At 42.0% G+C, this 12,811-nt stretch overlaps 1 protein-coding gene across 2 annotated transcripts in view; it reads left to right on the forward strand.

Moving 5' to 3' along the window:
- magi1b (membrane associated guanylate kinase, WW and PDZ domain containing 1b) overlaps nt 1-7,201 on the forward strand; it is a 135,121-nt gene extending 127,920 nt beyond the window's left edge. For both annotated transcript variants that reach the window (XM_084927778.1, XM_084927779.1), the window contains 2 exons: nt 1,770-1,908; nt 5,075-7,201. In XM_084927778.1, the coding sequence (XP_084783904.1) occupies nt 1,770-1,908; nt 5,075-6,393 (1,458 nt within the window). In that variant the 3' untranslated portion in view covers nt 6,394-7,201. The remainder of the gene's footprint in view (nt 1-1,769; nt 1,909-5,074) is intronic.
- The last annotated feature ends 5,610 nt before the right edge of the window (nt 7,202-12,811 follow it).

Genomic DNA, 12,811 nt, shown 5'->3' on the forward strand with positions numbered 1-12,811 from the left:
AACTGTGATGTAATTTTATCAATTTAAGGTTATATGCAGCTGTGTCAACAGGGATGCCAATATTCCCTCAGTAGCTAGAATACCTCCAAATAAGTTTTATTTTTTAACAGCCTGCTTTCTTTGGAAACACCCAACAGATTGTCTGGAAAGAACTTCGGACAGTTCCCTCGGTTGTTTTAGTTAATTTTCTGTAATATAGTCGTCTTGGCATTTGTCAGCATAGTTTGAAATCGTCTGAAAAAAGCGTTCTAGTGGAATAATTGTAATGTTAATGAGAAATGGTCGGACTTCATTATTTTTGGTGGAGCTGTGCGAGACATTAGCTCTGCAATTTAGCTAAGAAAAATTACGTCTCTTTCCGGGTTTTTTTTCCTTAGTAATCCAGAGTGTTTTTAAAATGAATGTTTAATTTAACTATTTGTCAAATTTTCTCATCCCTTAATCCGTCAGCTTGCCTGAACGCTATAAAATTATCTTTGGACGGGGGTGCACATAACAGCATATCTGAAAAACGACTGCTGATTGTAACCGTTGTTATAAATACCAATTATAATTTTATAAATCCTTGCCTTCAGGTGCAGCACAAGCCAGTTGACTTTATTGATTAGCTGGGGGAGGGAGGGGGGGTTTGATGGCAGCCTTGTAGACCTTACAGCAATCACAATAATATTTTTTATCAGTATAATTGCTTTTGCATAATGTACCCCCAATTACTGCAAGCCACGCTTCACTGACTCACAAACAGTCACCTCCGGGCTCGGCCATGCAGACGGTTCACTGATTGTAATATTAAGACACACAAACAGAATATGCACATTTTAATTTATGTTTCACGACAAGCTTGTAAAGTGGCATTCATACATGCCACAAAAGCTGTGATGAAACTGCAATATTTAACCTTTCCATTTGATTAATTGTACATAAATAATAGCACTTTCCCCGGAGTGCTTGATCAAGTGTGAGGTGTTTTTATTTATTCTCTTGTTTGCACGCAGGGAGCCTGTTGGCAGACACTGTTTGAATCTGAGATATAGTTTTTCATATATATTAATATGCTGCAGTTAGGGTGTGGGTGTGTGTGTGTGTGCGTGCGTGCGTGCGTGCGTGCGTGTGTGTGTGTGTGTGTGTGTGTGTGTGTGTGTGCGCGCGCGCGCGCACATTCGTTAGCACATTAGTATATGCATATATGGACCCGGCCGTTGGTGTTTGTGCACCTTGTTAGCAGAGATATTAATAGTCGCAGCTCTGTGAGGCAGGGAGAGGTGTCAGCGAGAGATCCGTATTCTGCCAGAGAAGTATTCCCTTAACGCAGTCAGCACTGACAGATAACCTGAGGAGTGGATTCAAAGAATCAGGAAGCAAAAATGTTTCTTCTAGTTCTCGTTTTTTTTCTGTCGTTCTCCCTCTCTGACTCTCCGTGTCACGGTTGCTGCTTTTTGATGCAGTTTGCCCTCCATATATACTCTTGTTTTGTTATTGTGCAGATTACCATTCAGTAGATTTGATAATTAACTCCTCCTCACCCCCTCCACCCTTTCCTTCCCCCTTCCCTTCGTGTCATTGTTTCCCTTTGAACCTTATCTTTCTCCTTGTGTACCTTCTTCCCTCCTCTCACTTGTTTTCTTTTGCACCGCGTCTGGCTCTGCGGTCTCCTCCCCTTATTTGGGCTCCTGCTGTCTCTCACCTTTCCCTCTGATTCACCTCTTCTCTTTTCCATTTTCATCTGTCACTCTTGTCCGTCCGTCCCCCCCCCGTCTCCTTCCCACTAGGTCGGCGACGAAATCTTGGAGATCAACGGCGAGAGCACCAAGGGCATGAAGCACGCGCGAGCCATCGAGCTCATCAAGAATGGAGGCCGACGAGTCCATCTGGTGCTCAAGAGGGGTGACGGCTCTGTGCCTGAATATGGTGGGTCAATCTACGAAAACATTCCCTTCTCGCCCATCTTCACACCCTGAGCCAGGGGACACTCAAGCGGATGGTGGTGGGTTGAAGGTGAAGGAACTAAATCGCTCCCCCTCCCCAAGGATCCTTCACCCCTCCCTGGAGCAAACCTACCAGGGATGGGAGAGGGGAGTCAGGGGGGTGGGGGGTGTTGCTTCGTGCTTTTGGTCTCTTTGTGGTGGCGGTCACTCCTGGGCTTTTTTTGGGATTTCGTGGGAGAGCGGGGGGGTCGAGGCTGCTCCTGTGGGTGCTCTCACCCCCTCCTGCTGTCACCTGCTCTGTTTTGTCATGTCATCTCGCTGTCACTTTTCACCTTCTGGGCACTGAGCAAAAGCACTCTGCTGGGACTTTACAGGAAGGTGGTGGGTCTGATTTTCAGTGCTACGTGGAAAAAAAAAAAAAGGAAACTGTTTACAGGGTTTGACCTGAGTAGTAAAGAAAAAGGAAAGAAAATCAATGTTTCTTGTGGGTGAGAAGTAATATGGATGTCTCTCATTTCTCATTACATGCTAATTTAGCATTTAAATGAAGAGAAAACTTGATCCGTGGCATCCCGTGATAAAATGGGACCTTTCACAGCTTTGGATAGGATGTGACAAACATATTTATGATATTTATTGAAGGTGAATGTAAGCTACTGAACTCCTTTCTAAGTGAGAACTGTGTTGCGAAGAAAAAGACAGTCTAAGGCTTTTTTTTCCCACTTTGCCATTTTCAGTAAATCTCACTGTACTGTGCTTGACATTACTCACTCATCCATGGACTTTTTTTTTTGCACCCACTGTCAGTGTTATGGAAAAGCTGTGAAGATAGGGACTCCACCCATCCCCGTTTAAAAAGACGTTGATTCGTTCCAGTTATATTAACTTTTTATAGTGATGATTTAAAAAAAAAAAAAAAAAAAAAAAAAAGAGGCATTTTTACAAGTATTTTTGTTCAGTGTACAGAGCCATGAATCAAAGCCACATATTAATGGATAAAAGTTTATTGCTGCATGAACATGTCAAAAGTGTAAATTGTTTTTTGGTTTTTTTCCCCCTTCTATTGTCTACTTTCCATAATATTTATGGAACATTTCTTTCTTTTCTGTTTTCCTTTTTTTTCTAATCGTATTGATTAGTTTTGATAGTCACAAGTCATTTTAAATGTTTTCTTTTTCATTTTGTTGCTTTTTTTTGAGTGGATACATTTACCTGTTTTGAAAAGTTCATCAATGTAAAGTTTATTTCAGCTGAGAATGTGCTGTCAAAACCTGCACCGATGTGACATCATGTGAACTTGTATATTTTGGATCATTGTTTGTACTTTTTAAAAATCTTTATTTTTATTATTATTATTTTTTTTTTTAGTTGGCACAACCTTTGACAGTCTCGCCAGTATTTCTTTTGATTTCTATCAGCACTGTAAAACTGCTTAATTTGCTGGTGTGTGTGTGTGTGTGTGTGTGTGTGTGTGTGTGTGTGTGTGTGTGTGTGTGTACACCAGTCTCACTGTTTCATTTTTTTGATTTTCTGCTGCTTCTTCATTAACGTGTCTAGGCGTGTGTGTGCGCTTGTGTGTGGGTGGGTGTGGCAACTCCTATGTCCGATGTGTGTACGCTTGTTACTCTGTAACTGATGGTCTTCACTGGGTTTGGGCAACTTCCTGGACTGTCTCTATTCTGAATGAGTCGATGATCAAATAAACACATTTTTTTCATTAAGAATCAACACTGAATAATTCTCCTTTTCTTCCTTCTAGTTGGTTCCATATTTTTCTAAACTACTGTGCTCTTCTTTTTTTCTTTCCTTTCTGTTTCTGTGTATCTTCCCTTTCCTCTCGTATTGTGCTGGGCTCTTGTCTTCCTTCAGGGATGGTCGCTCCCCATCTCACTGCATGTATGAGAAATGACAAGATGGGGGAGGCCTCTGTCCTCCAAAATCAGACCACGGTTTGTAGCTGTCCTCCCCTCTCATCTCGGCTCTCTCTCCCACTTCCTGTCTTCCTCTCTCTCTTCTTCTATGTCCTGATGTGCGTGGTGTTGCTTCAGTTCAACCGTGCCTGTGCGCTGCTTCATGCATACAAATCCATTCACCCAACTACATCTCCAGTGTCATCGCTGCCATAGCCGTTCTTTTGGATACTTCATTCATGTCCTAGTTGCAGTCAACCTGTTGGAAACAAGTCAAAAGTGAAAATGCAGATTATTTTATCTTTGGGAATTAGTTTTGATACTTTCAGACCAGTGGTTCTCTTTGGGAGTCAACTCTTCTCCTCGAGTTGTCCATGATCCATTGTTGAAGGTCTCCAGAATCATTTGCAGTACATTTTCAAACTAAGCTATAATGTTAAAAAGTGTATATCTTCAGGTGGAGACTATTACTCAATTGACAGGAGCCAGAGTTTTACTCCCACTCACTATATCTCAGGGCCGACGATGTGAAGTATTTAGGACAGCGAATGGTTCTTCTGCCATCTCAGCACTTGTAAAGTTTTGTCTTAAAAATGCCATATTGATCAAAGCATTGTTGTCGCAGCTTTTGTTGAAGATTTAGCAAGAGGAAGCGCTCCATACAGTTCTGTTTTTTCCTAGCAAAATGCTAAACTTCACCCGCTGCAACTGCAATGCACTTAGAGCAACTTCTAGTCTCTGGATCTCGTCACGATCATTTAATTTGTTCTAAAGATTTACAACGTGTCTAACGTGCCCTGACAGTACATGAAAGAGCATGGCTAATGAGTCAAATCTAGCAGCATCATCAGTATGAAGCAGCAGTTACACTGACTGTAACCAGCCTCCGGTCCAGCCACCAGAGAAGCCGTCCCATTCTGCTTCACAGAGGTGACTTCCCCCTTTAGACCAAGGAGCAGGTTTGTTGTGGGTTTCTTCAAGAAATGGCTGCTTCATAACTCTGTCACTGCCTTTTTTAATCTGTGTAAGCTACACTGTTTTACCATTGGCTGCTGCTGTGCCATCTAACAACTTGCCATGTTTGCTGGTATTAACATCAGAATGGCTTCCATTGAAAGTGTTCTCGGCTTCATGTCTGAGTGACTCAGCATGATAAATGTGAAAGCAGATAGAAGCTTTTAGTGTGTCGATGCATGTTTGATCCCCCTGCCCTCGTTTGTATGTCCCAATGTGTTGCAGACGACAGCACCAACAACATCAGCGCAGCCAACCCAGCCTCAGGGGTACAAAACGCTGCGGAAGTGAACACTCTTCCCCCGAACGGTGCACCATCAGAGTCAAGCGACCCACCAGAACCCCAACAATCATCCCGCAGCAAGAAGGAGCCAGGCCGCCGCTCCCACGGCACTGGCAGGCACACACATTCCAACCACCGCCACCACTCCCCCAGCAAGAAAACCAGCACGGGAAAACACAAGGGCAAAAAGTCGACAGGGAAGAACACTCCCAAGAAGAAAGATGACAAGAAAAGTGATGGCCGCCATCGCCACCGTAGCCGCCATCGGTCACCTCATAAGGGGCACACCCGGTCGCGCAGTGCAGATAATGTCCTGGACGACCGACATGGGGGTCAGCGCCGAGGCCGTTCTCCAGACAGGCGCCACCGCCGCCACCGTTCACCCAACCGCTCGCCCCACCGCTCACCTCGTCACTCGCCCTACCGCTCTCCTCGCCGTTCCCCTTATCGTTCCCCTCACCGCCATCGGTCCCCCTACCGCACTCGGCAGCAGTCCCCCACCAGACGCCGGGCCCAATCCTCAGACCCCTACCGCCGGTATCGCTCCCCAGAGAGACAGACCCGCAGCACCGAAAAGCCTATTGTGGACGAGCCTGTATTGAAGGAGCCAATCAAAACTCCTGAATCCACCTTCCGTCTGGAAGATAGCATCTTGCGAGAGTCCCCAGCCCTAGACCACTTAAACAGGGAGGTTACACCGCCACTGCGCAGGGAAGACCGCCTCTATGGAGAAGATAGCCTGCTGATGAAAGCCTCTACCTTGGACAGGTCCTACAGAGGGGGGGATAACCTGCTGAAGGACATGGCGTCTCGCAACCAGAGAGACATCACCCTGCCCAGAGTACGCACTCCAGATTCAGATTCAGCTTACAAGAAGTACAGCACGCTGCTGAGGGGTCGTTCGACTGAGAGGTTTGACAGCACACAGCTGAGGGGTCGTTCGACTGAGAGGTTTGACAGCACACAGCTGAGGGGTCGTTCGACTGAGAGGTTTGACAGGGATGAGCACTACCCCAGCCGAGACAGCACCCCTGAATCTTGGTACCGCTCCCGCAGTCTCGGACGAGACATATCCCCGATCAGGAGCTTCAGAAGGGACGACTCGGAGGATGAAGAGGACGATGACAATTTTGTGGCGGCTCAAGTGACGCAATACTACAGCACGCTCAAGTACAAGACCAACACCAGTCGCTCATCCAAGCCCACGCTCCCTGAGCCCAAGAAGACCTACAAGGAGAATCCCAAAGACCTGAGCATCTGATTGGACAGCTGTCAGCTGATCACAGCAACCATCCACAAAACACCTCAAATACTCACCATCACTACCACTTTGTTCTACAGAAATGCACCCAACTTGTGTAGACATGCTGACACACACACACACACACACACACACACACACACACACACACACTAACAACACTGAGTTACTAACAAGGTCGTAGTTTTGAAAGCTTTTTTTTTTTTTCCTCTTTTTTTTAAATTGTATATTTGATTTTCTTTGTTTTCTCATTTTGTTTTGGTTTTTTTTTTTGTTTCTTTGTTTCTTTGTTTTAAAGTATTCTACATTTACAGATACTCAGACTTTTCCAGAAAATATAAAACCATAAAAAACAATGATGTGCCTAACAACAGTTCCATTAACAAACAACATTTTTGTTTCGGGTTTGATATGTGGAGGGCAGTTTGTGTGCCCCACTGTCAGATGATGAAATATATGTACTTTTCCACAAAGATCCCTTGGAAGTACTGCGCACCTGGGTCACCATAACAGGTGCTCACAATGATGCTGTGCATGTCTTTACCGGTTTCAATGTCTCTCTCTCTCTCGCTCTCGCTCTCTCTCTCCGTCTCTCTCTCTCTTGCCTTCGTACTCTCTCTCCTTCCAGTGCCACTGTTTTTTAGACATTTGACCAGACTATAGCACAAGCCTGCATTTGTTTGTATATTTTTGACAGTTTGCAGTATGTGTACATTCAGAGGTGATCATTTTAAATGAAGGAAGGGAAAATGAAAAAGTTAAACTATGATGATGATGTTAAAATAAAATAATATATTCAACAAATGAACAGTTGTTTTAGCTTTTTTCTCCTTTGTTATTGCCATTGGAGTCATTCTGGGATTGATTGACCTGCTTAAGTAACACAAAAAAATGCAGATATTGGATGGGAAGAAAGAGGTACACTAACAGCTTTTTTTTTTTTTTTTTTTTTTTTTTTTTTTTTTTTGAGCTCTCATTTTGCCAAGCAGAAAACAAAACAGTGGGGAGACTAACATTGTTATCTCAGCCCTGCCAAAAGTGCATGCATATAGATAAAGCCTTTGAAGAAAAGTAAAGCAAAGAGCTTCTGTCCTTTCCCCAACATCAAAGCCCAAAAGGACGATCTTAAAAATGTTCCTTCACTCCTCTTCACAGCTTACTTTGATTTGTGCCTTTTCAGTGCCCTCTTTCTCCCATCGCCCTCTACGGTCCTTCCCCTTCCTCCTCCATCCACTCTTGTGGTTGCGAGATTTATCATTTGATACAGAACAAACAGCGGGGATGCTGCGTGTCTATTTCAGGACGGTGACGGCAGAAGGAAGGTGGTGATGCTGGGACAAACAATGTGGAGATTAGATAAAAACCAAGTAGTCACCCTGGGTGAGCGGTAAATACCAATGCACAATATACTTCACCTTTTTTTTTTTTTTGTAAATTTGTGTCGCACCACAGTGGATTTAATTTGAACCGACTTCAGGTTTAATTTACAAAAAGAAAAGAAAAAAGGAATTTTCACCAACTTCTCAAAGGCCTCAAAGGTAATTATGGTAATAAACGGGAAATAAATCTGATTGTTTTTAATGATAAATCCTTCAAGTCTAAAACTCATAGATGTCACCAAATGTTTCCTCCCTCAGGCTGAAGGTGGTTGTAGTAAAGGCAGACTTGGCAGTTGAATAATATCCCGTTTCTTTGCCTTGAGAAAGTCTTGGATTGTTTTTGCAGTATGCTTTGGATTACTATCCATCTGCACTGTGAAGCAACGTCCGTTGTTCTTTTTCCACAGCATTTGGATGAATCTGAGCAACTTCAGAATTCCTCCTGCTACTTGCTGCTGTCAACAGTCAGGAAAAAACACTAGTCACCCGGCTCCACTGGCAGGCACACATGCCCGCACAGTTTGACAGATAATGTGATATGTTTCAGATCATGATGTGTTCTTTTCCTTCTCCATACTGTTTTCCTCCCACTATTTCCCATCATGTGGTTTCATCTGTCCAAAGCTTGTTTTTAGATGAAACTCTGTATTCCAATTTCCGAAGGCGTCTCTTTTACAGTGATATGCCTCTCTGAGAGTGTTCTAAAAGTTATGAATGATTTTCTTTACCGAGGAAAGAATTTGCAGTCATCTGCTTCAGTTGTCTTCTGTGTCGTCCATTTTTGCGATATTAGGCTTTTTTTTTCTTTTTCTTTTTTCAAATTTATCTTTATTCTGTCTCTTGTGTCAGCCTCACTTTGAATCTCGTTTTGAGAGTTACAAAATGTAAGACTTGGAATCAACTCTATGAAATGAAATGGCAGCAGCAGGCCTCACCTGTCTATGAAACCCCTTGTCAGTCAATCGTTCCATCGCTTTAGAGCTCACTTTTGAAATGGCTGTCGTTCCGGTTTGTTTGCAAGCCCCTTGAACTCAAGCTGAAAGCCTGCACTTCAGTCACATTGATCGTTTGCTTTTAAGCCCACTTTGCTGTTGAAAAAAAACAGATGAGCCAGGAAAAAGAAATGTTATGGAGCTAACTGTATGTTTACACAAATATGGGGAGAATTTAAGATTTTCTGAGCTTGCATCATACGAAGTTTGTGCTTTTTCCTGCAGCACATGCCAAGGTACTTAATGCCATATGTTCAAAAATGTGCATTCAAGATTACCCTGTGGACACAATCTGTGCAGCTCATAAGAGGAAATGTGAAACAGAGTTAAAGCATCGTGATCAAACGGTAACATATCAGAGCTTTTTTTCTGGCCCAGTTTCTGTGCAATTCAAGGGAGCCTCAATGCATTCCACTCCTTTTGATGCAATGATCTGAAACTGTTTTTGCATAGCTACATTTATGGGATGTGCACTAGTGTGGAAGCATTACATGGAAATTCTTCGGCTCACTTTTTAGTAAGTGCAAAAATCCAAGTTGCAATTTTCTATTTGAGTATATTTGATGCAGGCTATTGGATACGATTTGCATTGTTTTCATTGGATGCCAACATTTTTCCCTATTAGAGAAGCATGTGTTATTTAGTATTTCTACAGAATACAGAGGGCTGGGGTTTGTATCCTGCAAACACGTTTCTCTTCCCTGTCCCCTCACAGAAGAGGAAACCATTGCTAAATAATGGATGTAATCCACTTTCCAGCACCGAAAATCTCTTCTCCCTTCTCTTTAAATATCTCTGCCCCCTCTTTATCAAGACCTATTCCACTCTCCATCATCTGACGCAGGAGCAGAGCCCCTGGTTTTATTTCTTGTGTTATCCCAGAAATGATTAACAACACGTGTCTTGGGACAATTTATCATGTCAGTGTCAGGCAGGAGGAAGCAGTAGTAATAAAATGTCCAATAACAACATGAGTGTTCACTGACAGTCTCTTTTCTCCCATCAGCTAAGCTTCAGGTGCTCTTGCTCTGACCTTAGAGATCCTCTACTGCCCTGTTGCCATGGCAACACTAATGCAACGGGCTCTTCCCTTAAGCTGACAGGAGCAGACAAGAATTGTAGATGTGCACATACGAAGGCTGGGGGGGAGAAGAGAAAACAACAGCACTGGGTTATTTTTGGCTGTGTGCTCAGGATCAAGATGATTTCACTTAGAAGAAAGAAAAAGTTTCACAATTGTATTTATTTATCTTTTTCAAAGAGTTGAGGCTATTGTGGGGATGGATCTATTCAAAAGCAAAGTGTGAGGAGCCTGGTCCCAGCTGTAATCAGTCAGTTAAAAAATAAATCCACAAGCATTGTGTCAAATAATCAGCAGCGTAGAGCTAGTTTATACATAATTGGTGTTTTCTTTCCTTTTCCTGAACAGTCCTGTTTTCTTGTGTGAGATTATTATACTATCTTATGCCACCTTATACTTCTAATCAAAGAATTGTTGAATCATTATACGGCTACAGGCCACATTATGCCTTGGATTAAAGATTGTGAAATCATTACACTGTTTTATGATGCATTATACTGCTGATTTATAAGAAATACTGTTTTCAGAGAATCATGGCCTTATTTGTCTGATTAGAAAGAACAGAACATACTGCACAGGAAGCCAAGGTCATAACTTAGGCTCACTGAGAGAGAAAGAATGTGGATGTTTAGGTTTTATGACTTTGGAGGGGGGCTGAAGCTATAAGAATGTGAGAAACGGATAGACACTTCGAGATCTGATGGACACCCTCCTGTCCACATCTCCCGTCTGGACGTTTGTAATGCTCAAAGTGTTGTATGGAATAAAGAGATTGTTGACTGAGCATTTATACACAGAGTGTTGCTCTTCCTTCAGCCCAAAAATCAAAGAATTGGGATATTTAACACTTGCTAATTTGTAGATAGAACTTGACATTTAAATTTTTTTTCCATATTCTTCCATGTGTTTTAAAATGCTCACCAATACATAGACTGTATATAAAAGATGGATATATCCACCGTGGCATTGCCCGGATGATCTGATATCGTCGTGTTGGTGTTGTTCCCAGATCATCATGAAAATGTTGTTCCAGGTTCAACATTGCAAGTGACCAATCACAAGCCATTCATGCATTTATGAAATTCCAATGTTGCAAGGACAATATTAATTCTGCTTACCGTTTATTAATGGGTCAGGGTTAGGATCAGGGTCCGTTGATCGGCGGACAGAGGTGGTTTCTCGCAGCTTAAGTACAGTTTTTTGTTTTACAGCGGTTTTTCCCGAAGTCACAAAAGTATGACGTCACAACATTCTGATTGGTCACTTGCAATGTTGATCCTGGAACAACATTTCGTATGATGATCTGGGAACAACACCAACACGACGATATCAGATCGTGCGGCATTGCCCAGTGGTTTCTGTGGTCTACATTTTGAATGCAGACCTGGATATTAACATCTGTGGCAACTGCCTTTCCCATTGGTAGAACTTTAGGTTTTTGAGGTTGCATTGTTGGTGAGCTGCTCCATTTTCTACTTTATTCCAGACTAAACTATCTCAATAAAAAAGTCCAAAATGTTTTATATAGTCCAAAGATAATTCCCCAAAATACAGCCCCAAACCATCACACAGCATGTTTTACAGATGGCTGTAAACACTCACTGTTGTACTTCTTCTCTGGGCCTTTGTACCACAAAGTTCAAATCTGGAGACATCGCTCCATCAGACTTGTTGTCTCTGATTTTCACACCAGGTCTTGGTGTGAAAATCAGTTTCTCCTAGTTTCCCTTCCTTATGAATGGCTTATTGTCAGGCACTCTTTCAATGAGACCATTTCAGAAAACAGTCGATGAATCAACTTACGGGCCAGATACATCTCTCAGGTCCTGTGTCAGGTCTTTGCTGTTTTTTCCTATTCGAATTCTTAAAGGCCTGACTTTCAGTATGTTTCGATCCGATCAGCTGTTCATAACACTTCCCACATTGAAATAGGCGTCAGCGCGAACGATCGCATGTCCGCCATTACCTGCCCGAAACCGGAAGTGACGTCATTTTCGCGGAAAATGTAGTTTTTTACTTGTAGCCCTTAGAAGCCTATACTGGTGTTTTTATAAGTCATGTTTAACTTTATGCTTTTCTGAATAGTTTCTGTGATGCTTAGAACTCAAATTGCACTGCTTAAAATAGTTTATTTTGATGCACATGCTGTTTTCTTTGCAAATTTGCATCATAAGATTGTTTTTCGTTTTTTCTGCAGTATATAAAAATTGGTGTATCTCACAAAAAAACTATGAAGCCACTCCAAATAAATTTCCTGTTGTTGTAAACTATTTTTTGCAACTTTTTTGTATTTAAAGTTTTGAGGGATAAACCTCTTAAATTTCTCCAAGTAGAAATATATGTAAAAAAATCAAAAACGATTTTCAATTTTTTTTGTAGTTTATTGCACTTTTTTGCAATTTATGTCGTTACTATGGACTTAATGCATACATATTATTAAAATGTGGGCTATAACAGTTGTATTGATGTATAGCAACTTGAAATGCTCCCTAAAATGGCACTATAGCATGTAAAAATATAAAGTAAGCTCTGGCGGCCTTGGTTCTATGGTAGGTCTTAAAGGGTTAATGAACAACAAAAAGGAAATTACATCTGAAAAATGGCCGAAGACTGGACTGAAAATGAGTGTAAAAGCAACCAATGTCCAAAGAAAAACTTTGAAATACGATCTGAAAGCCTGGAGAACTGTTGCTCAAGACAGCTTTAAAAAGTACAAGAAAGTCTGACTCCATTAAAGCAAAATGTAAAGACTTTTGCACAGCACTGTAAGTACTCATTTATGTGCAAGTGTTGCTGCTGTGGGTGAGGCGTGTGATTATATTGAAACTTGTTTATTTGTTTTCTTAAAAAGAGGATCGGTGGACTCCAGTAATAGCACGCAAGAGCTGAGGCACGCATCAGAATCAGGGCTCATCCAGAGGAAGTCTTGACTGTTTAATTTAGTAAGTAAGTAAAGCTTATTTATT

Source organism: Perissodus microlepis, chromosome 5 (assembly GCF_051167445.1).
Source record: "Perissodus microlepis isolate ML-2025 ecotype Zambia chromosome 5, ASM5116744v1, whole genome shotgun sequence".
In the NCBI taxonomy this organism is placed as follows: domain Eukaryota; kingdom Metazoa; phylum Chordata; class Actinopteri; order Cichliformes; family Cichlidae; genus Perissodus; species Perissodus microlepis.